The sequence below is a fragment of the Leptopilina boulardi genome, unplaced genomic scaffold (genome assembly GCF_019393585.1).
Source record: "Leptopilina boulardi isolate dan_hultmark-lab unplaced genomic scaffold, ZJU_Lbou_2.1 LbouV2_137, whole genome shotgun sequence".
Taxonomy (NCBI): Eukaryota; Metazoa; Arthropoda; class Insecta; order Hymenoptera; family Figitidae; genus Leptopilina; species Leptopilina boulardi.
Genome location: NW_026137682.1, coordinates 2,611,918 through 2,635,058, shown reverse-complemented (window position 1 = coordinate 2,635,058; position 23,141 = coordinate 2,611,918). Strand labels below are relative to the sequence as shown.

The 23,141-nt window shown below is 24.3% G+C and overlaps 4 protein-coding genes across 8 annotated transcripts; 2 read left to right on the top strand and 2 right to left on the bottom strand.

Moving 5' to 3' along the window:
- The first annotated feature begins 888 nt into the window (after nucleotides 1-888).
- On the top strand, nucleotides 889-10,829 carry LOC127291377 (dihydropyrimidine dehydrogenase [NADP(+)]). Of its 2 annotated transcripts, XM_051320465.1 has the most exons (16): nucleotides 2,718-2,987; nucleotides 3,142-3,252; nucleotides 3,455-3,787; nucleotides 4,745-5,053; nucleotides 5,475-5,798; nucleotides 6,087-6,297; nucleotides 6,478-6,662; nucleotides 6,756-6,971; nucleotides 7,056-7,220; nucleotides 7,352-7,504; nucleotides 7,677-7,797; nucleotides 7,868-8,130; nucleotides 8,922-9,098; nucleotides 9,266-9,490; nucleotides 9,835-9,992; nucleotides 10,621-10,829. In XM_051320465.1, the coding sequence occupies exons 1-16, from the start codon at nucleotides 2,937-2,939 to the stop codon at nucleotides 10,718-10,720; spliced, it is 3,102 nt and encodes a 1,033-aa protein (XP_051176422.1). In that variant the 5' UTR covers nucleotides 2,718-2,936; the 3' UTR covers nucleotides 10,721-10,829. The 2 variants fall into 2 exon arrangements, with proteins under 2 accessions (XP_051176423.1, XP_051176422.1); XM_051320466.1 differs by lacking the exons at nucleotides 2,718-2,987; nucleotides 3,142-3,252 and adding an exon at nucleotides 889-907 and having other exon boundaries at nucleotides 10,621-10,827.
- A 192-nt stretch (nucleotides 10,830-11,021) lies between these two features.
- Nucleotides 11,022-14,599, bottom strand: LOC127291378 (uncharacterized). 3 transcript variants are annotated; one of them, XM_051320468.1, is made up of 5 exons: nucleotides 14,266-14,599; nucleotides 12,709-13,124; nucleotides 11,781-11,940; nucleotides 11,557-11,706; nucleotides 11,022-11,290 (listed from the first exon to the last, which is right to left on the bottom strand). In XM_051320468.1, exons 2-5 carry the CDS (start codon nucleotides 13,106-13,108, stop codon nucleotides 11,200-11,202), a joined length of 801 nt encoding a protein of 266 aa, XP_051176425.1. In that variant the 5' UTR covers nucleotides 13,109-13,124; nucleotides 14,266-14,599; the 3' UTR covers nucleotides 11,022-11,199. The 3 variants fall into 3 exon arrangements, with proteins under 3 accessions (XP_051176425.1, XP_051176424.1, XP_051176426.1); XM_051320467.1 differs by having other exon boundaries at nucleotides 12,709-13,109; nucleotides 14,266-14,582; XM_051320469.1 differs by lacking the exon at nucleotides 14,266-14,599 and adding an exon at nucleotides 13,608-13,717 and having other exon boundaries at nucleotides 12,709-13,109.
- A 1,156-nt stretch (nucleotides 14,600-15,755) lies between these two features.
- Nucleotides 15,756-19,303, bottom strand: LOC127291376 (differentially expressed in FDCP 8 homolog). 2 transcript variants are annotated; one of them, XM_051320463.1, is made up of 8 exons: nucleotides 19,180-19,303; nucleotides 18,628-18,836; nucleotides 18,148-18,439; nucleotides 17,780-17,950; nucleotides 17,608-17,661; nucleotides 17,106-17,347; nucleotides 16,391-16,626; nucleotides 15,756-16,213 (listed from the first exon to the last, which is right to left on the bottom strand). In XM_051320463.1, exons 2-8 carry the CDS (start codon nucleotides 18,799-18,801, stop codon nucleotides 15,985-15,987), a joined length of 1,398 nt encoding a protein of 465 aa, XP_051176420.1. In that variant the 5' UTR covers nucleotides 18,802-18,836; nucleotides 19,180-19,303; the 3' UTR covers nucleotides 15,756-15,984. The 2 variants fall into 2 exon arrangements, with proteins under 2 accessions (XP_051176420.1, XP_051176421.1); XM_051320464.1 differs by lacking the exon at nucleotides 17,608-17,661 and having other exon boundaries at nucleotides 19,180-19,300.
- A 26-nt stretch (nucleotides 19,304-19,329) lies between these two features.
- Nucleotides 19,330-23,047, top strand: LOC127291375 (gastrulation defective protein 1 homolog). Its single transcript, XM_051320461.1, has 3 exons — nucleotides 19,330-19,881; nucleotides 20,071-20,754; nucleotides 20,927-23,047. The coding sequence occupies exons 1-3, from the start codon at nucleotides 19,592-19,594 to the stop codon at nucleotides 21,933-21,935; spliced, it is 1,983 nt and encodes a 660-aa protein (XP_051176418.1). The 5' UTR covers nucleotides 19,330-19,591; the 3' UTR covers nucleotides 21,936-23,047.
- The last annotated feature ends 94 nt before the right edge of the window (nucleotides 23,048-23,141 follow it).

The following is a 23,141-nucleotide window of genomic DNA, read 5'->3' as shown; positions in this document are numbered from 1 at the left end:
TGTATGCAGACAATTAGTAATAAAAAGAGGACCTCCTGATGCAATTTTATTAACATCATTGTAATTCAATAGAATATTAACAAATTCCACAAAAATATACATGCCTAGTGTTAATAAAAAATAGATAAAACTGTAGAGATAATAAATATTTCGAATGAAACCTGATTTTTGAGGAAGCCAAGTGCCTGTAATTTTTAATATTGTTAAACTTATTTTCAAATGAAAATAAGGTTTAAGAAAATTCTTTTTCCTATGAAGAGCCATATTTTTTTCAAATTAAAAATATTTTACATAGAACAAATTTTCTAAATTAATTTTCGCACAGTTTCATCTCTCTCTTTTTTTTAAAAAAAGTCACAATTGTAATATTTTTTTATCTACTATTTTTTAAGTAACTTTTTCAACTTTTTCATTTCTTGTAAAATATATATTAGTAAAAAAATAAAATTGAAAAATTCAATTCTCTTATTATATAAAAATTTGAAAAGTTAAAATTTTCACAAAATCGAATATGAATAGAAGAGAAATGATTATGAAACTAGGATCAAAGTTATTCTATAGAGAGAATCTTAAAATAATTTTACGAGGGTGTTTTGTTTCTGATTTCTATTCAGTGGAAAATTAATAATAGGCTTCGAAAGACTGTCGGTACTTCACTAAACTGATAATTAATATTTTTAAAAATCAATATTATACTATATATATAACAAACGGTGTACGATTCGTCAAACCTGTAATTATATTTCTCCGTTTAATATATGGTTTTGTTTTCTCATTATTGATTTCAGATTATAACTGACAATACGCAGAAACTCGCAAGGATTCAGTTATGTAATGGAAAATTGAAGATTTACATCTAAGACAATGTTGACTATGGATATAGTAATTCTTCTCTCTTCGAATTCAGGTATTTTCTCACCTATTTCGCAAAGCAGATTAACTCAAAAATTAATTGATTAAAAAAATTTTAAAAAGGATAATTTTTATTTTATTTACAATATATTATTTTTTATTTATATTTTATGAAAATGCACTGCAAAAAAGATAAGATGACTTTAACAACAGAACATTTGATTAGTATTTGTACTACAAAAATTATTATGCTTTCATTAAAAAAATTTTTGTAAAGTTAAAAAAATTATTTTTTTTTTCAATTAAAATAAAAAAATTAAAATTAAATTTTAAAGAGGTCAAAATTTCTCAACTGGATCACCTTAAATTAACAAAATTATATTTCTCATACATTTTTGAGTACAAAATTATTGAGAAAAAAAATTATACTCAATTGGAAATAATAAATTGAATATTTTTTTTATTGAAAACAAGCGATTAGCATTCAAATACATCATAAATTAATTAATTAATAATTACTTATTATTTATAATAAATAATTATTTTTGTTATAATAATAATGTTGATGATCAATTCTCTTCAGAAATTGAAATTTTATTATAAATGTAAAATACAAAAAAAAATTTTTAACAGACTTATAAACAAATTAATTATTATAAATGAATTTTTTACCTTAAAAATAATTAACATTTAACAAAAAAAAATAATATAATAAATATGTAAATACTATTGTGAATAGATCAGTTTTGAAAATATTACAGAAAATGACACGCGTAAAAATAGAGTCATTGAACTGATTTCAATAAGTGTAAATAGATATATAATATCTATTTAAGTATTTACACTTATTGAAATAAGTTCAATGACTCTATTTATTTTTAATTACAACATTCCAAGACGAAAAAAACCATTTTTTTTTATTTTTCAATTTTTCAACTGAATTTCGAGAAAAAAATTTATTTATTTAACAAAAAAAATTTCCGGAAATAACTTTTGAAAAATTTCCGAATTTTTTTTCCGGAAAAATAATTAAATTTCTTTTTTCAAACGCCAACATCAAAGATATTTTTTTTATATAACTTATTTTTATTTTTACGAAGTAAAAAAATAATGAAAATTATTTAGTAAGATTTATCCTATTTTATTTTTTTTTTTTTACGTTAATTAAAAATAATATTTCTTTTAAATATTAAAAAAAAATTGTTTAATTGAAAAATTTTATATATAAAAATTATAAGTTCAAAAATGGGGGAAATTTTGTTTTATCTTATACAAATAATATTATTAATAAATAATTAATATTAATATGTTAGGAAATAATTTTTCAATAATTTCTTTGTTAATAATATATATTTATAAGTTTCTAACTGGGATAGAGTCAGCAAATTGTAATGTCTTATCGTGCTAAAATATATACATATATTTACAATTTTACACATATATGCACATTTAGCAGATTGTGAGTGTAGTACAATGTCCATAAACTTCATTTCTCAACGCCTTTCGTAAAATTACCAGTCACTCGAGATCTTTCTGAAATGTCAAGATCTCCTAACAGATCGTATTAAACTTAAAATATTCATGTGTTTCAAGTGTTTTATAAATTAGAATAAAAAGATATAATTTCAAAAACTTCCGTAACTCGGAGTCAGTAGCTTCAGTTACTTTCGCAATAAAAAATTTAAAAAAAAAATTTACAGTGTTATTATCTCTCGACATACTCGAAAACAACATTGACAAATGTAAAACAAAACCATATGTTAATAATAACAATAATTAATATTGACTAATTAACAAAACAAAAATTAAAAATTAAGTTTTTATTGAATTAATTTATTAAAATAAATATTAAAAATTAAGTTTTTATTGAATTAATTTATTAAAATAAATATAAATTAAGTTTTTATTGAATTAATTTATTAAAATAAATATTAAAAATTAAATAAGTGATTGGATTTTTAAAGCCTTTGTCTAAAAAATATTTTCGCCTTGGTGTTACATAACAATGTTGTGTTAAAATATTGTAAATCAGTGAAAAGAATTTTTTCAATTTAAAGATTCACAAATTGATAATAAAAAAAAGTATGGCTGCTAAAATTGGAATATTGATAACTCACGATACTCCTGATATTGAGGTGAATGAATTTTGTCCTCGATACTTTTTTTTTTTTTTAATTTATATTATCAATTATTATTATTTATAGAACTTAAATATTAATAACTTTCAACTATATTAATTAAAAAAAAAAAACAAAAATATATAATCTTGTAAATTTTCCAATATTTCAGAATCTTCTCAATCTTAATCCAAAAATAAAACAATTTACAAATCTTGTTCCATCAATTAAAACAAAATCAAACAAAAATCTTTGGAAGCGAAACATTCATGAAAAATGTGATGTAAGAAACTTTTTTTATAAAAAGAAAAATAGAAAATGGAAAAAACTAAAAAAATAAATAATTAAATTAATTATTTAACTTATATTATTCAAATGTTTTGTTGTTTTAAAAAAATAAAATAGAAAATATTTTTCTGTTATAATTTTTTTATTTTTTAGTCATATTAAATTATGTGATTAATTTAAAATATTTTACATTACAGAGTTGTTTGAGTTTGACAAAAAATTTTGATGACATTAAAACAACAACATTGAGTGAAAGAGGAGCATTATTTGAGGCGTCAAGATGTTTGAAATGTGCCGATGCACCATGTCAAAAATCATGTCCGACACAATTGGATATAAAATCATTTATCACTTCAATTTCAAATAAAAATTATTATGGAGCTGCAAAAGCAATTTTTTCCGATAATCCATTGGGTCTTACTTGTGGAATGGTGTGTCCAACAAGTGACCTTTGTGTAGGTGGATGCAATCTTTATGCCACTGAAGAAGGTCCAATTAATATTGGAGGATTACAGCAATTTGCTACTGATGTAAATATATTTTTTATATTTCATATAAATTTAAATAATATAGTGTATCACTTACATAATTTTAATAGAAAATACATGTTTTATAAATTAAAAATATGATATACGATTTTTTTAAAATAAAAATACATAATTCATTAGAATATTAAAAAAGGAAAGGAAACTATTTTTTTATTTCTTCATTTAGTTTTTTTCATTGATTTTTTTATTTTGTATTTTTTTCCCCTCTTTCTTTTCTATTATATTTACTTTTGTTATTTAAATTTTTAATTATAGTATTATTGATAATATTAATTTAATCATGAATTTGGAAAAAAGGTGAGTATCATTTTCATTTATTTGATATTTCATTTTAATCCTAAAATTTTTTTTTTAATATAAATGCAGATATTAAATTTAAAAATATTTTTTGAAATATGAAAACAATATTTTTTAGATATATTCCCAAAGTTCCAATGAAATTGGAATATTCCCTCAACATTCCTTTGATTTTTTTATTATTTTATTTTTTTTATTTTTTGATATTCTATAATGGAATATTTTTTGTAATATCTGTAATAATTGGTAAAAATATTCCTGCGATATTCCACATTAATATTATTTTGATATTTTTACAAAATTATTTTTTCAAATTTTTTTTTTATCATATTATTTTGACACAAAATTTTTCGTAAAAATTGTCATATTTAAAAATGAAAATTTAACAATTAATAACATTTTGAATTTTTAATAATTGTATAAAATTAAAATTATCACTGATTGTAATTAGAAAAATTGGAAAAATTTTGTATACAAATAATACCAATAAAATTTTTTTTTATGACATTATAATGTGTAAAACAAAATTTTTGTTTATAAATTCAATTTAAAAAAAAGAATTTAACGGATACATAAAATACAAAAATTTAAAAAAAAATAATGATATTATTAATTTAAAAAAAAAAATCAAAAATTTTTCAGATTTTTAAGAAAATGAAAATTCCTCAAACAAGAATTCCTGGACAAACGGTAGCAAATGCAGATACAAAAATTGCACTAATCGGATGTGGTCCAGCATCAATTTCATGTGCAACATTTTTGGCTCGTTTGGGGTACGATGATATTACAATTTTTGAGAAAGAAAATTTTGTCGGCGGTTTAAGTACATCGGAAATTCCACAATATCGACTTCCATTCGATGTTGTTAATTTTGAGGTGGATCTTCTTCGAGATTTGGGGGTAAAAATAGAATTTGAACGGAGTCTCTCGGAAAAAGATTTGACTATTCAGGTTTGTATTTTTTTTTTCTCTTATTGTTCACTTTTTATAAATTTATAATACATAATATAGGTATATATAATTGTAATTATTTCTTGGTCAAAATTTCTCAAGAAGAAAAACAATAAATAAAAAAAAAAGTTTATTAAAAATACACAATAAAAAATATAAAATTTTTTTTCATTTTTAGTAAAAATTTCTTTTTTGCGTCTTTTATATAATGCGAAAAAAAATTTCCATTTTATATTTTATTAGAAAATAAAAAGAAAAAGTCTCATACAATGCACAATATTACAATTTAAAAATTTTTTGAAAACTATTTTTTTTTATTTTTATCAAGTTTTATAAAAAATTGAAAGATACAGAATCAATTTTAATTTTTTTTCACACTTCTGAAAAATGTTGATTCTTATATTTATTTATATTGTTCTAGGGATTGAAAAGTTTGGGATATAAAGTCGTATTTTTGGGAATTGGTCTATCGGAGCCAAAATGTATTTCGATTTTTAGCGATTTAACAATTGAAATGGGATTTTTTACGTCGAAAAATTTTCTCCCTTCAGTTGCGAAAGGAAGTAAACCAGGAATGTGTCCTTGCAAAGGCAATAATTTACCAAATCTTTATGGTAATGTTATTGTTCTTGGTGCAGGAGACACGGCCTTTGATTGTGCCACTTCTGCATTAAGATGTGGGGCAAAAAAAGTTTTTGTCATTTTCAGAAAAGGATTCACTAATATTCGCGCTGTTCCAGAAGAAGTAAATTTAAAAAAAAAACATATTTTCTCTTTTCTACTTTAATTTCTTTTTCATTTGTCTCAGAGCAAAATAAATATTTATTTGTTTGAAATAAATTTTATTTGCGCTATATAAAATTTGATTGTGCTAAATAATTTTTTTTTTTTTTTATTTAAAACAAATGAAAAATTATTAGATTCTGGGACAAATAAAATGTTTAAATAAAGTTTTGTTTGTAATGTTTTACTTGTTTTTAGTTTCTATTTGAATCTTTTTTAATTACTAATTTTCTATTTTTGTAATGTACAGATGGAATTGGCACGAAATGAAAAATGTGAATTTATTCCATTTCAATCGCCAAAAAATGTTATAGTACGAAATGGAAAAATAACAGCAATTGAATTTTATCGAACAGAACAAAATGAAAATGGAGAATGGATTGAAGATGAGGATCAAATTGTGAGATTGAAAGCAAATTTTATTATTTCGGCCTTTGGTTCAGGATTATATGATTCTGATGGTATTTTTTTCATTCAAAATTTATTATATTGATTCTTAAATATATACAAATTGATTCAAATTTTAAGAAAATTAAACAAAAAATTTTTTTATTATTTAAATTATAAAAATTCAATTTCTATTTTCTATTTTTTTTTTTATTTTAGTATTTGAATAAATAATTTGTAATTAAATATTTTAGTGAAAAATGCATTGGCTCCTGTTAAATTAAACAAATGGGGTCAACCCGAAGTGAATGTAGAAACAATGGCTACTTCTGAGCCGGGAATTTTTTGTGGGGGCGATATTGCTGGAATTTCTAATACTACCGTTGAATCGGTTAATGATGGAAAAACTGCCTCTTGGTTTATTCATAAATATATTCAAGTAAATAGATATGAAAAAAAACAACAAATTTTTCTTCTTTTATTTTGCATTTATAAAATTGAAAGTTTTAAAAATTTGAAAAACTATTTTCAGGAATCAAATAATTATCAAGTTCCATTGGAACCACAATTACCAAAATTTCACACTCCAATTGATGATGTCGACATTAGTATTGAAATTTGTGGTTTAAAATTTGAAAATCCCTTTGGCTTGGCCTCAGCACCACCGGCAACAAGTAGTTCTATGATACGACGAGCATTTCAGGCCGGATGGGGTTTTACTGTTACAAAAACTTTTTGTTTAGATAAGGTAAAAACTATAATTAACTAAAAAAAAATAATTTTCAAAAAAAATTAAAAAACAATTTTTTTTTTTAATTTAATTCAAAATTAGGATTTTGTCACAAATGTTTCTCCTCGAATAGTAAAAGGAACAACATCCAGACATCGCTATGGACCAGAGCAAGGAAGTTTTTTGAATATTGAATTAATATCAGAGAAAAATGAAATTTACTGGTTAAAGAGTATTTCAGAATTGAAAAAAGATTTTCCGGAAAAGGTAATTTCATTTAAAAAAAAAAAAGTTTTCTTAAAATTTCATTTTTCGTTATTAATTAAAATAGAAAACAATTATTTTTTTTTTTTAACTAAACTTTCTAAATAAAAATTATTTTTAATAATAAATTTCAGATAGTTATAGCTAGTATAATGTGCAGCTTCAATAAAGACGATTGGACGGAACTTTCAAAGAAAGCCGAAAATTCTGGAGCTGATGCTTTGGAATTAAATTTATCTTGTCCTCATGGAATGGGAGAATCGGGAATGGGCTTAGCATGTGGACAGGTTTTTAAAATTATTTTGAAATTTTGAAAAAAGGCATTAAAAAAAATTGAATTAATTTTTAATTCAAAAATTAAAGAAAACTTCACTTTAATTTAATTTTTGTTTTGAACGATTAATTCGAAAATATTAACATTGGTAATTGGTAATAAAAAATTTGAAATTAATATTATAGGATCCAGAATTGGTGAAAAATATTTCCTTATGGGTGCGAGATGCAGTAAAAATACCATTTTTCGTCAAAATAACACCAAATATTACCGACACTGTTGCAATAGCAAAAGCAGCTTTTGAAGGTAAAAAATTTTTTTTTTCGTTTGAAAAATGTTAATAAACTTAATAATCATTTAATATTTTTTTTTTCAGGGAAAGCTGATGGAGTAACTGCAATTAATACAGTTTCGGGTTTAATGGGACTAAATGCAAATGGAGCACCATGGCCAGGAGTTGGTAGAAATAAATTAACAACATATGGTGGAATTTCCGGAAATGCGATTCGACCAATGGCATTGAGAGCTGTTTCTGCAATTGCAAATAAATTACCCGGATTTCCAATTCTTGCCACCGGTGGCATTGACTCGGCTGAAGTAGCTTTACAATTTTTCCACTGTGGAGCTTCAGCTTTACAGGTACTGAAAATTTGCATAATAACTAAAAATTTTAATTTAAAATAAAAAAAAAAAATAATAATAATTTACAAAACAACAAATGTTTATAAATTTATTTGGATTTATATTTGATCCAGATAAATTTTTGATAATTCTTTGTCTTCAATTTACAAGTGAGTAAAAATTTTCAACAGATTTGAGGGTATATAAAATAAAATTGGAAAATTTTGAAAAAAAAAATAGAGTGGTCAAAGTCACTGTCACAATTATTCAGGAAACACCTGATTGAATTAAATTCACAAGTGGTGTCAAAGAATTTTTAACGTGAACATTTAATGAGAAGCATCGAGAGAATTATTTGCAAATTTTTATTACAGTGACACACGACGGTAGGAGGGGAAATTTCCCAAATGGAGCCGGCTTTGCTCAACTACCACTATACGTGACCACGTAAAAACTCTTCGAGTTTTATTTTAATTACTCAATTAAAGTTCAATAATTTCTTTTGACATTTTTTTTTGTGAATTTTAATCCATTTCGCGAGATGACAATCATTTTTTTTTTTTTTTTTTTTTTTTTTTTTATTAATTAGCGAATTATTCTTGGACAGTTTCGGACCACTCGTAATTGTTTCATTAAAAAATTGTCTTTATATACTAAACATGAGAATTTTTCACCGCTTGAGAGAAATTTTCACCTATCGATACCATCTAGAGGGGCAAAAAAGAGTTATTTAAAAAACAAAACAATATATAAGAAATTACATTCAACTAAATTCAGAGTATTCGAATTTTAAATTCAAATGTTTTTAGATTTGCAGTGCAATACAAAATCAGGATTTTACATTAATAGACGATTATGTAACTGGATTGAAGGCACTTTTATATTTACAAAGTTTGGATCAGATGAAATATTGGGATGGGCAAAGTCCTCCAACTATAAAACATCAAAAGGGAAAACCCGTTTCTTTGATACATGCACTAGGAGAAGTATGTTCCCTTTTGCAATTTTTATTTTATTAAAGAATAAAATAGAAATAATTTAAAAACTTTTAATACAAGCACAAACTTGAATTTAATATTGAAATTAATAAAAATTTAAAATAATAATATTTATGAGAAGAAAATAAATTTTCTTTTTTTTAATATTATTTCAGAAAATTCCATATTTTGGAGAATATCAAAAACTCCGTGAAGAAAAAATAGCTGAAATCAAATTACAATCAAATCCTTTATTATTGGAGAAAGAAATTGCACGATCAGTTCCAAAGGCAAATCAATCAGTACCGAGAATAAAAAATGTCATTGGAAAAAGTCTTTCTCAAATTGGAGTTTATAAAAAATTAGATAATAAACAACAAGTTGTTGCTCTAATTGACGATGTAAGTGAAATTTAACAAATTATTATTCAAAAGATACAACTAATTTTTGTCAAGCAAATTAAAATTTAATATCAGTAATTTTAGAAATGAATATAATTCTATAATAATAATTAAATAAAAAAAAATAATATAATTAATTATTGATTATGTAAATTAATAATTATTAATTAATATAGTTAATAATACTGATTTACATTTTACAAAGAAAATATTTAACAGAATTCTTTTTATTTCGTAATCTTGATACCTTGAAAATCATTCTTGCAAAGTATTATAATTTTTTAAAATTAGTCGACGTCTTTAGTCGAAATATCATGAAATGACCCAAATACATTTTTTTCAAGGACATGTGTATAAATTGTGGAAAATGTTACATGGCTTGCGCTGATTCTGGTTATCAAGCAATTACTTTTAACTCGGAAACCCATATTCCAAAAGTGACTGACGATTGTACAGGTTGCACATTATGTCTGTCAGTTTGTCCAATCATCGATTGCATAACGTAAGTTCAATTAACGTAAAAATTTTTATAATTTAAAAAATATATATTTGTTTTTTAAAATGAAATATATTTTTTAAATAAACGTTTCGACTATTATTCGATAATTATATATTCACACAATAAATAGAAAAGGAAGTGGTTTTTTTTTGAGACGATTAAAGTTTATCAGTGAAGAGAATTATTTTGTTTTTATCCTTCAGACTAAATTTTTGTTATTTAACATTGAATGGCAAAGGAAACATTTTCTTTTAATTTTTTTCTTTCTATAAATTTAAAATTTATTTTTGTTTAATCCTTTTAAAACCTTTAATAATAATAATAATAATAATAATAATAATAATAATAAACTAATTTGTTTTATGAATAAAAAATTATTAATTACACCTATTATTCTAACAAGGTTTTTTGCAAGATCATTAAAGTTATCAGTAGATGGAAATATTTTGTTTTTATCTATCGGAAACTAATTGTTCTCATTTTTTCAAAAGATCTATAAAAATAAGACAAAGGAAACGTTTATTTAAAGCAAATATTTTTACCACATATTATAAGATTTTAGTATTTTACTTAAAACATGAAAAAAATTGGTATATTGGATTAATACTGTAATTTAAAATTTAATTTTTAGAATGGTTCCAAAAACAATACCTCATATCATCAAAAGAGGAATTCAAATAAAAAAGTTGGAATTAGATTCTTCAGAAATGTTTAATCACAAGTTGGACTAGGAAACTTTTTTTTTTACACCTTCCGAAATAATCATCCTTCTTCCACAAAAAATAATTTGTAAAATTATTTTACCTGAAAATAAAATTTAATTTTATAAACAATATAAAGAAGAAATATTGAATATAATTTAACAAAATGTTACTTACAACTTTTCAGGAACAAGAGAAAGATGAATATCACTAAAGTAAAATAATAATTTCATAACGTACTATTTTTTAAATTAATAAAATCCACCAAAGTGAATGAAACCACAATTATTATTAAATTTTAAAATTGCATTCCAAATAATTTCATATATCATTTTTTAAAAAATAATTTATATTCTATAATTTATTTATATATTCTTATTTAAAATTTTATAATAATAACAATAATTATTATTTATTATTAAATAAAAATTCAATTTGGCACATCTTTTCGACCGAATTAAATTGTTCTGATTTTTTTTTCTTTTCTATTTTTTTTTTTTTTGAATTTATTAAAAATCTGGATTGTCAAACCATTGCATGGCGATATTTTTCGTAGTGTCTATTTCATATTCTTTACATTTGCTTCTTGCAAGACGTAAACTAAAAAAAAATTCAACACATTATTATTTTTTTTTCTTTTTTTTGAAAAAAAGATGTAAAAGATTTATGTATATTTGTGCAATATTTTTTGTAAAATATGTTTCAAAATATCAACAATAAATGACAGTTTTTCTTCACAAATTTCAATGATAATTTTTTTATTATCACTTTGAAAAATTCAGTGAATGAGAATTTTTTTTTGAAAAATCGATTGTTAGTGATTCAATTTAAATGGAATAATTTTTAACAAAAAATAAACAACTCACTGTCCATATTTGCGACAAGTGGCAGGATATTCCATCTTAAAACACTGAGGTCTCAAAATATTGAAATAAGTTATTCCAATTTTTGTAGCTATCACAGAATGAGCATTTTTTAAACATTCATGAAATTCTTCGTCACAAGTGCAATGGGACCTGAAAAGTCCATTTATCATTTTATGTCATCATTGGTCGGATGTTTGAAATGAAATAGGAATTAAAAAACTTGCCTAGTGAACACACCATCGTTACGAAGACCTTTATTGGATCTACCCGCTTGAAGGGAATAACTACAATTGTCATGACTCCTGCAACAAGCGTCTGTGACTTTAAAAAAACCAACTTCTTCAGAATTCGTTGCTAAGTGACCTGCACCACACCATAAAGTACCTAAAAACCATCAAAAAAAAATTTTAATTAAATTCAAAACTATACAAAATTATAAATTTCAGTAAATTTCTACACAAATGAATATATGTAATTAAATCAATATTTGTAAATATACAAATATTAACTTAATTACATATTCATTTCGATCAGAAATTTTTAAAAACAACTTTCTAACGGTTTTCTTTTTATCTCAATCGTAATTACATGTTTAATATAAAATGAATACATTTATTATGTAAATACTTGTAATTTATCATTTGCCTCCAAAAATAACAATTTAAAATTTTTTAAATCGAATACATTAAACTAATGGAATATTATCCAAATTACATCCATAATTTAAAAAAAAACAAACTTTTTTTCGCACTTGCGGTTAATCATTCGAAAATTAAAATAAGAAAAAAAAATAAATTCTTTTTTTTCCTGTTCACAGATTTGGCGAGTTCCTGTATCATTTGCATTTCAGGAATATTGAATTATAAATGAAGTTTTTGGAATAATACCAAAGTAGCATTTACTTTATATTTTGAGCTAATCTTTTCGTATATTTTATCGCCAATTATTATAAATATTATTATATAAATATTTAGATTTTTTTAATAAATAAATAATTAATGTTTTTTTATAAAAAAAATTTTTTTTTTAATTACTTAAAAAAGAGAAACTAAAATTAGCGATTAATTAATTATAATTTCAAAATTTAACATTAATGTTATTAAAAATTCATTCAATCAATAATAAAAAAAAAAAAATAATAAATAATTTCACCTGGATAAATAGCTTGAAAATGATCTGTTATTAAATTAAGTATATCTCCAAATCCTGTACTTCTCATTGATCTTTCTCCTGATTTTGTATTACGATTAAAAATACTTGTAATCGGTCTCGTTATTTCACTTAAAATTTTATCCATTCCACTTCTTCTGATTGTATCACTACTTCTTCCTGTTATAATTCCTAATCCCGTCATAAGATGTTTTATTAATTTTTCCGCTGGTGGAACATATGTAGGAACTTCATCAATTCTATTATCTATATACAGTTCAGTATTTTCATCAGCATTTCTATAATTCATTGCAGTTGTTTCCGCAAAATCATAATCAATTTCACATTTTATTTCATTGTTGACTAATAATAAAGCGAGAAACGTCAATTTCCTTATCAGCATTCTAAAACAAATTTTACTAATGACAAAAAAAAAAAAAATAATGAATTTGATTGTTTTTCTATTTTTGTTTCATTGATAAAAAAAAATATTTATTCAAAAAAATCATTTTATATTTGAAATTTAAAAATTTCTTTACTTTTGCGTATAAAAATTAAAATTTTAAATAAAAATAATTTTTCTAAAATTGAAAAACATTAAATTCACAAGATTTCTTCGAAAAAATAAATTGTATAATTTGTGAATACAAAAAAGGAAAATGAACAATGGAAAAAAAAGAACAATAAAATGAATCACACAAATTGTTGCAAATGATTCAAACGTTGAGATTTTTATATACAGATTTTAAAGTTCATAAAAGCATACTTTTTTTTTTTCTTTACGAAACAATAGCAAAACATATAAAATGATAAATTTAAAAATTTTGAAAAATTATAAAATAATTTTCCATGCCATTTTAATTGGCGAATGAACGATACAAAATATAGAAGCTTGTTAAAACCTTTCACTAATGAATTATTTGTGCAATTGAAAAAAAAATCTTTTCGTTAGCGCAATATCCTTCTAAGGTGAGTTTCAATTAACAACTATAAGTCTTGCACATATTAAAGAGTGTTGAAATTTTGAAGAAACCTACGCGGTGCAAGTCTTTAAAGGATATTTATATGTTTCGCCAATTAAGATAAAGATGTGGACTCTCTTCAAGGTAAATAATTTTAAATTTCGATCGTGAACTTTTGTTACCGTGAATTTCATTTGTAATTTTAATATACATAACTAATCAATTATCGACAAAATTTAATTAACTTTTTTTTTTTTATTAATTAAAATATAATTTTAAAAAATTGTGTATTCTCATTATATAGGCAAATTTAAATTTATTCAAAAATTAGAAATATTGAAAAAAAAATTAATTTTAGAATTATTTTTTAAATTTTGAATTTACAAGTCACAAGACTTGTTTACGAAATTGTTTTTTAAAATTATAGTACAAAAATTTAATAATTTTAAACTTGAATTTAAAAAAAAAAATTTATTTTTCTAATAATATGCAACTTATTGTGAGAAAAATAAAAATTGAATATTCTAAATTTGGAATTTTTATATATTTAAGAGAAAAATAAAAAAATAATATTAAAAAAATGATTTGGAAGACTCACTCTTAAAATGGTTGTTTATGTTTTGGTGGTCGAGTTGTAAATGTTTTCTGTTAAGCCAAACTTCTCTGTATATGTATTCGAATAGCGAGCAATAACTCGGAAACTAATTATCCTTCCACGACAAATGTCAAGGTCATCCACTTGTCCTAGGTCAAGTTGAGATTTTAGTAGTTGATGTGAAAAATCACCTTGAAAAAAATACCCGCATCCAATCTCTCAATGTATTAAAAAAAAGAAACCACCGGAAGTGAAGGTGAATCTTGCAAGAGTCGCGAATTGTTTGTGCTCCCCAGAACATATCCAATTTTCTTTTATACCATGATAATCGCGGGAATAAACTTGAATGATCCGCGTCACTATAGCTTTGTATTCACATTCAAATATATCTTTCCCTCCAACATTGTATCGAACACGGAAAACAACCCTTAAAAAAAAATAAAATTATTTTCTGTAAATATAAAATAAAATATAAATAATTTATTATAAATTAAATAAAAAAAATATAAATATAATAAATTATAAATATGTCATTAATAATAACACTAATAACTAATTAATTAATTATTTAAATATTAACAATAATATAACAAAAAACAATTATCTCCATTGTAAATAAATACAATAAAATATAATAAAAATGTTTAATTAACAATAAAAGGTTGATATTTTTTTTATCAGCTTATTGATATTCAAAGTAAAAAAAAAAGAATCCATTGGAATCGATAATTAAACAGCAAAAAATGATCAGGATATGCACAAATTCAAAATAATTTATGTTGACACAGCTTTTTGCAACTGCCGTATCTTTTCTCTGTTTTTATTGGGCAACGACATTTAAGATGAATTTCATTATTATTAATATATTATACTTTTTTCCTCGAATCATTTGTCTAAAAGTAAAATTAAATGACAAAATTCGTTGGTAAGAAAAAAGAGAAAAAAAAATTTTTTTTTTTTTGCAAACATTTGTCGCACCACCTGTTCAAAAAAAGAAGGTCAATGAATTACGATAAAATTCGTTGTTTTATAAAAAAAAAAATCATAAACATTGAAAGCATATTATTGACATAGAGAATATTTATCTGAAAAATTGGGTCAAGTTTATGTTTCCATATATTATGTAAGACTCGAACTATGAGTCAAGAGTAAAAATCTCTCGTTCGACGCACTCCAAATCCCTTTCTCTTCTCTCTGGAATTTACAATAAGAAACAGTGTATAATAAAAAATTTATAAAGTTACACATATAAAAAAATAACAATCTTTGTATGAAAATGTTTATCAATTAATGAATGAACTTGCAGTGACTATTGATTTTATAATCATAATGATTAGAAGAAAAAAAAATGATTTAACACAAATTGAAAATTTAATTAAAATCAAACAATAGGTTATTTGATTTATTGTCATTTCAAGAATAAATTAATAATAATTAACAATAAAAAAAATACGATTTCGTGAAGTTAATCAACATTAATAAAAATTCATTAATCACATTGAATTTTTCTTTTTAATATCGATAAATAATTATTATTAAAATACAAAAAGTTAAACGACGAGTAGAAAATGAATTTTTTTTTTATATAAATAGATTAACGTGTGTATTTAAATAAATTTCTAAATAACGTTATTCGTGTATATACAAATTATAAAAGCTTTGATATTATATACATATATTAAATGATGCTTTTTAGCTAAGAAATTTTTTCTTTGTCAAAATTTACGATATCGATTCGATATTATCGTAATCCAATTCGATTGCTTTTTCGTCAATTGTTCTATCTTGTAAGGAACGACGTTGTTCAATTCGTAGGCATTTTGAACAACGATGATCACGTTTTGTCCAGCAAATTCGATGATGCACAGCTGAACATTTGTGACAAGAAATTGCACTAACGTCCCAGGGAAATATTACCTCGTCGTTTCCACACAATTCGCAAAGATGTCCTCTGTAATGCATAAGTTATCAATAATGACATAATACAAATTAAATATATATTCTTAAATTATTCTTACTCTTATTATTATTATTATTATTTAATTTTTAATATAAATACTTAATATTACTTATTTTATTAATTAAAATACTATTTATTAATTTGAATTGAATTAAAAAAAAAACTCACCTCCCTTTACACAGTACACAAGAATTTGTAATATGATTACGCATACTCTCATGTGCAGTGCGAAGCTCTTCCATTAAAACTCCATTTTGCAAATCCACGAGATCTTTCACAGAATAATTTCCAGGATTTTCTAAAAAATGTGTTCTCAGGCCCACTCGCCAAGGTAAGCCTTGATTATTCGCTTCAGGACAAAGTACCAAATATTGTTTCATCATTTGCACCTCTTCCCGAAGTCGCTAAATAAAATTCGGATACTTTATTATTAAATTATTTTTTTTTAAATATATTTCTAATCAGTGTTTTTTGAAAAAAAATTCAAGGTTCAAAATAAATCTTTTCAAGATGCGCAGAAACTATAAAATTATTATTTTTTTTCTTATAATAAAGTAAGCTTTTTTAATTTTTTAAGAAAGAAAAAAATACGACAATTTTAGAAAGAAAAATAGAAAATTTAAGGTAATAGAACGTTCCATAATTTTTAAATTAAAAAAATATATATTCTTGTAGAATATTTTAATAATTTAAAGTTTTGTCAAAAATTCAAGAAATTTCCAGATTTTTCAAGATTCAAAAAAAAATTCAAGGTACTTTTTAAGGATTTTAAGGTCCACTGGACACCCTGATAATATATCGGAATATTGTGAAAATATTTCACAAGTGTGTAAAAAAAAAATATTCCTTTGGAAGGAAAGAAAAAAATAATAATTATAAATACCTTGACGATAGACATGTCAGGAACAAGTGTAAAAAGTTTTGGATTCAATTCCTCAAGAAGTAACACTGGTCTCTCGAGGAGTAAATTTAAAAGTTGAGAAGCAGCACGACAAACACGTCGTGGTTCCATGTCCCAATTTCTTATAACCCTCGCGGGAATTACTGCGTACGTGTTCCAATGACATTTTTGACAATAATATAATCCACTGTAATCGCAAAGTCGAGGTTCGACCCACGTTGATTCTGCAAAAAATTTCAACAACAAAAAAAATTAACAAAAAACTTTTAAAAATGTCTTTATTAATTAATACTATTTATTATTTAATAAATTAATTAATTATTTTAACAAATATACTAATTACTATAAAGAATAATTCAATTAATTTAATTAATAAATTTAATGAATAAATTCAATTAATTATATTATTGAAGAAATTTTATTAATTATTAAAATTATTTCAGTATTTAAAATATTTAAATAGTATTTACTGACTGTCATATACCTGTGTAACTGAAAGGACTGACGAAACATAACAATGATAATCCTTTTGAGTTAGCTTGTAATAAAAATGCACGCATAAAAAATATTCATGACGGGTGGTATAAAAAATTTCATTAAAAAAAAATAAAAATGTTCCACAATTAATTAAAAGAATAATAATAATCAATACTTACTAAAAGTGATTCGAGTTTTACATTCTGCACACCTGTATCCTTGAGCAGAAAGTCCACGTTCTGGGCAAATATCTTTAGTGTAAGTGTATCCTCGTACTTCGCTTGCTATTACATGAACGCAAACACGACAAATGCTGTTTAAACATTTCCAATGACAACAAAATCCACAATCTGGCAACAATCAAAATTTATTCAATGAATCATGTAAAACATTTTTTTTTTTAAACAAATATTTTTAAAGCCTAGATACCAATTGCAAACAGTTTTCAAAACTAGAATATTTATTTATGAATAAAAATAAGGAAATAAAAAATTAATAAATCTAAATTAATAATTGTGAATTAAGAATTCTAATATTAAATATTTACCATTACACATATACCAAGATTGTAACATGGTCCAAATTCCTCCACTACAATGATCACAATAAACAGAACCAGAAATTGGAATTTGATATTTTTGTGGTACAAAATGATGTCCCAAAATCACAAGAGTTTCCAAAGTAGCCTCATTTGATTTTTCACGAATTTCTTGAACTCTCAATCTTAATTCAATTAGTCGTCTCACTAACCATTTTCTTTCATCCGAACATTCAGCACTATCCAAAACCATTTCTTTACACTTTTCAACCATTTGTTGAAGTTCATCTTGAGTAATTGCCTAGAATTATAAATATATTATAAAAGAATCTTGCAGATTCTCTCTTTTTTTTAAAAAGAGAAAATTTTGTTTTTCGCTATATAACAAGTTTTTTTTTTTTTTTGATAATTTTGCAAATCATATTTTATAAATTTGTTAGAAGATTTTATACATATTTTCCAAGTTTTTTTAAAATTTTTTATCCTCACCTTCGAAAGTGATAATAAATTTTCCACTGATTTTAATGTACATGGCACTGTTCCTCTACTGTCTGAACTATCATCTCCTTCACCATTTATATAATCAGATGTAGAAGACGGAGTCGATGTACCAGTTCCCGAACTGTCTGTTCTTGTTCTTGATCCAAACTGACAGTCACTCATTTTTAGTTTTATTTATTTTTTTTTTTAAATCACTCCTATAAATAAATTTTTATTAAAAATGTAAATTTTGCAATTTGCCCTTTAAAATTTTGTTAATTAATTTTCATCTAATTAGCAATTCATTTGCCTTGATGGAATTTTTTCGAAATTATTAAAAAGTAGTCATTATTTATTAAATAATATTTATATATAATATATAAAATAATAATTAAAATAAACAAATTCCAATAAAATTTACATTTTGAAAACAGAATGAAAAGTAATCGTTGTACTTTTGAGGTTAGAATAGAGATTTGTATTACGAAATAGATATCGAGTATTAATAATTGAAAATTCATATTTTTTGTTAAGAAAAATATTAAAAACTATCACTTTTACCTGTTTAAGTTTAAATTTCCGCTACATTCTTTGTTGTTTTCTTATAAATTTAGTTTATCGTTTGACAGCTCTGTCTGACACCACTGACGTAATTAGTCACATGATCATACCTTGCGCATGCTCCTAGCAGAAGGAAATTGTTTTGACAGCTGATATACGAAAGCATTATTTTTCATAATATTATTTTAATTCCATTAATTAATTAATGCCTACTTAAAAAAGTAATATTTCTATAAACAATAAATAAAGTATATTTAATATCGGACAGTGTTTATATAAATAAAAATTTTTTCTCCATACAAATAGAATTATCGAAATGGTTTTTTATTTTAAAAAGTGAGGTTATATTTTGACGCTATTTAAAAACATTTATAAATTTTATTTACTATCCCCTAAGTGTTGTTTTTCAATCATGAAGAAGACAATCACCTTTGGAAAAATTTCCACCAATTTAATAAAAGATTCTACAAAAGAAGAATCTGAAGCCACAAGTTCTGGTTTTGGTACATTTGGCAAAAAACCTGTGGAACAAAATATTGTTACAATAAACGAAATTCTACCTGAGGAAGAGGAGGAAACGGAAAAAATGAAAAGAATAATGGGCATGACTTCATTTGGCAGAAAAGCCAAATCATTTGATGTTCAGGAGATGATGGAAAATATTGTCAAAACTGTGAATGCAAAGAAATTAGAAAAAAAGACGTAAGATTTTAAAAATTTATTTCAATTTAATTTAATAAGTAAAATTAAAAACTATTTTTTATATCATAAATTTAAAAAAGTAAAATTAAAATCTATTTTTTATATCATAAATTTAAAAAAGTAAAATTAAAATCTATTTTTTATATCATAAATTTAATAAATTAATCATTATGAAAATTCTTTGAACAGTGAAGGAGAAGAAGAAAAAGCGAAGAAAGAATCCGGAGAAGAAGAAGACGACGACGAAGAAGATGATTTTATTGGTCCACCTCTTCCATCGTCAATTATTGAGGAAAATAAAAACAAACTCTCTGAGTCGAAGGAAAAAACAAAAAAGAAATCAAATAAAAGCGACGATGATGAGGATGACGAAGACAGTGACAATGATTCCGAAGAAGAAGAAGAAGAAGAGGAAGAACAAAGTTTAATAAGCAAAATTCCCTGTAGTCACGAGGTGACAATGACTCATGGAGTGAAAGCAATTACAGCAATTGCCGCCGATCCTTCAGGAGCACGACTTGCATCCGGTTCTATGGATTATGATGTTTGTTTCTGGGATTTTGGTGGTATGGATTCTTCATTACGAAGTTTCAGAACTCTACAGCCATGTGAAAATCATCCCATCAAGTGTCTTCAATATTCCATGACTGGAGATGTAATTTTAGTAATTTCCGGAGCAGCTCAAGCAAAGGTATTGGATCGAGATGGTTTCGAAAAATGTGAAACAGTCAAGGGCGATCAATATATCACCGATATGGCACGAACAAAGGGACACGTTGCCGCTTTAAATTGTGGATGTTGGCATCCATTTATTAAAGAAGAATACATGACTTGTTCCCAAGATGGTACCTGCAGAATCTGGGTGCTAAACAAGTAAATGTTTTTTTGTTTTTTTTTTTATTATAACAACATTAAATTATTATAATTAAAATTTAGTCAAATAAAAATATTGTTACATAAAAATTTTATGTATAAGCAATATTTAAATAATATGTAGACAGTAAAAAAATAAATAGACAATGCTAATTGAAAATTGAATTTACAGGCCTCGAGGACACAAGGCTGTTATCAAATGTAGAGCACAAAATGGTGTCAAAACAATTCCAACAACATGTGCATATAGTCGTGAAGGAAATGTCGTTGCATGTGGCTGTGTTGATGGATCAATTCAAATGTGGGATCATAGAAAAAATTTTGTGAATCCTTCGCTAATTAATCGACACGCACATCAATCGGGATCAGAAATTTCCAGTTTAAGTTTTTCCTATCTTGGTCATTTATTGGCATCAAGAAGTTGTGATGATTCAATTAAATTATGGGATTTACGTTCATTTAAAACACCACTTTCTGAGGCAACAAATATTTTCTCACGCTACGACACCACCGATTGTATGTTCAGTCCTGATGATTCAATGCTCATTACTGGCGAATCATTAACAAGAAATGCAAAATCAGGTCGTGTCTTATTTTTCGATACAAAAACATTTGAATTGATAAATGAAATTGATGTGACTAATTCACATGTTATTAAAACTCTATGGCATCCAAAATTAAATCAAATTTTCGTTGGTTGTGGCAATGGTATTGTTAAAGCGTATTATGATTCAAATAAAAGTATGCGAGGAGCAAAATTATGTGTTGTAAAAACAAAACGTAAACAAAAGCACATTGAAATGGTGTCGACACAACAAATTATCACACCACATGCATTGCCATTGTTTAGACAAGATCGTCCAAAATCAGTGAGAAAACAAATGGAAAAAGATCGATTAGATCCAGTTAAATCGAGACGACCGGATTTGCCAATTACTTCGGGACAAGGTGGTCGTGTCGCATCATCAGGTGGTACACTTAGCTCTTTTGTTATTCGAAATCTTGGTCTTAGTAAGAAAATTGAGGACGATCAAGATCCAAGAGAAGCAATTCTTAAATATGCAAAAGAGGCCGAGGAGAATCCCTATTGGATTGCGCCTGCTTATAAAAAAACGCAACCAAAAACTATTTTCATCGATGACGAATCTGGTGAACCTTCGAATAAACGTCAAAAACAGTAATTTTACTATTGTAAAATTGTTAATTCATTGTAAATAAAGACATTGGTATTATTTTGAAAATACAAACATTGTAATTAGAAAATTATGACAACCCCCCACTGTTCTTTTGGTTGTTTCTTCTATACTTAAAAAAAGGAATTTCCCACAAAGATTTTTGTTAATTATTATTTACACCTAAATTTCCAGGTAACAAATGGTATAAAAGAATTACTATCTTTATCATTTATCTTAAACAACTGACGCCAATGTCTGGAAAAATAAAAATATCAGAAAAAGTACAATAATATAATCGTGAATGATATGAGAATAAAAAAATATATATACATATTTATTTTAAACAAATGGAACATTTTTTTAAATGGATGCTTAAATAAACGTACAAAGGCAACATGATTATTTACAATTTTTTTTTAAATAAATAATTAAATATTAATAATTAAATTGATAAATATGTTTCTTTAGTAATATTTTCAGTAGAATTGGACGGTGCGGCATCGATTAAAAATACAATTTTTTTTCCATATGTTTAAAATAATTTTTGAAAATATTAACGTCGAATATTTTAATCGGAGTGGCTATTTCGCCCGTCGAAATGAATGTGTTTTAGAAGACGGGCAAAATAAGAAAAATAAATTATTTCGCCCGTTCAAGATAAAATCGAGTATCTGGAAGACGGGCGAGTATATTATTTCGTCCGTGAAATGTTTAAACAAAAACGGGCGAAATAATCAAAATACAATATTTAGCCCGCTAGGTATAAACAGCTGTTGTATATTTCAATTTACAAACTAAAATTATTTTAACTTTTATTTTGCAATTTATGTTAAATATCATATATTTGATAAACAAATTTGATGGTCTCATTAATTTTTTGTGTTTCGATAAAAAAAAGGGTTTTTCTGATTTCTTTCTCAGCAGAATCATGGTTTTATATATCAATGTGAGATTATACTCCGTATAGTATATTCTTTAAATATTGAAAACGACGGTGCGTTGTTTGAAAATCTATTTGGTATCGAAAGTAGTTCATATGACATTCTTTATTTTGATTGTCTTCAATTTTATTTACTCGTTGAATTTAGAGATGCAAATATACAAAAATTTCAGAAATAGTCGATTTTTGAATTCTTATTTAAATTACAAAATTAAAATCCACAATTTTTATTACCAAAGTTTAATAAACAAAATTAAAAAAAAAATTTTTTT

Excerpts from the sequence above, each read along its gene's own strand:
- LOC127291378 (XM_051320468.1), bottom strand. The coding sequence starts at position 13,108 with ATGCTGATAAGGAAATTGACGTTTCTCGCTTTATTATTAGTCAACAAT. Across the intron at positions 11,941-12,708 it reads TTTTCAAGCTATTTATCCAG|GTACTTTATGGTGTGGTGCA; the intron begins GTGAAATTATTT and ends GATGGTTTTTAG. Across the intron at positions 11,707-11,780 it reads AACGATGGTGTGTTCACTAG|GTCCCATTGCACTTGTGACG; the intron begins GCAAGTTTTTTA and ends TGGACTTTTCAG.
- LOC127291377 (XM_051320465.1), top strand. The coding sequence starts at position 2,937 with ATGGCTGCTAAAATTGGAATATTGATAACTCACGATACTCCTGATATT. Across the intron at positions 7,221-7,351 it reads AAAAAGATTTTCCGGAAAAG|ATAGTTATAGCTAGTATAAT; the intron begins GTAATTTCATTT and ends AATAAATTTCAG. Across the intron at positions 8,131-8,921 it reads GTGGAGCTTCAGCTTTACAG|ATTTGCAGTGCAATACAAAA; the intron begins GTACTGAAAATT and ends AAATGTTTTTAG.
- LOC127291376 (XM_051320463.1), bottom strand. The coding sequence starts at position 18,801 with ATGAGTGACTGTCAGTTTGGATCAAGAACAAGAACAGACAGTTCGGGA. Across the intron at positions 17,951-18,147 it reads ATCTTGGTATATGTGTAATG|ATTGTGGATTTTGTTGTCAT; the intron begins GTAAATATTTAA and ends GATTGTTGCCAG. Across the intron at positions 16,214-16,390 it reads TGTGTACTGTGTAAAGGGAG|AGGACATCTTTGCGAATTGT; the intron begins GTGAGTTTTTTT and ends TATGCATTACAG.
- LOC127291375 (XM_051320461.1), top strand. The coding sequence starts at position 19,592 with ATGAAGAAGACAATCACCTTTGGAAAAATTTCCACCAATTTAATAAAA. Across the intron at positions 19,882-20,070 it reads AAGAAATTAGAAAAAAAGAC|TGAAGGAGAAGAAGAAAAAG; the intron begins GTAAGATTTTAA and ends TTCTTTGAACAG. Across the intron at positions 20,755-20,926 it reads AGAATCTGGGTGCTAAACAA|GCCTCGAGGACACAAGGCTG; the intron begins GTAAATGTTTTT and ends TTGAATTTACAG.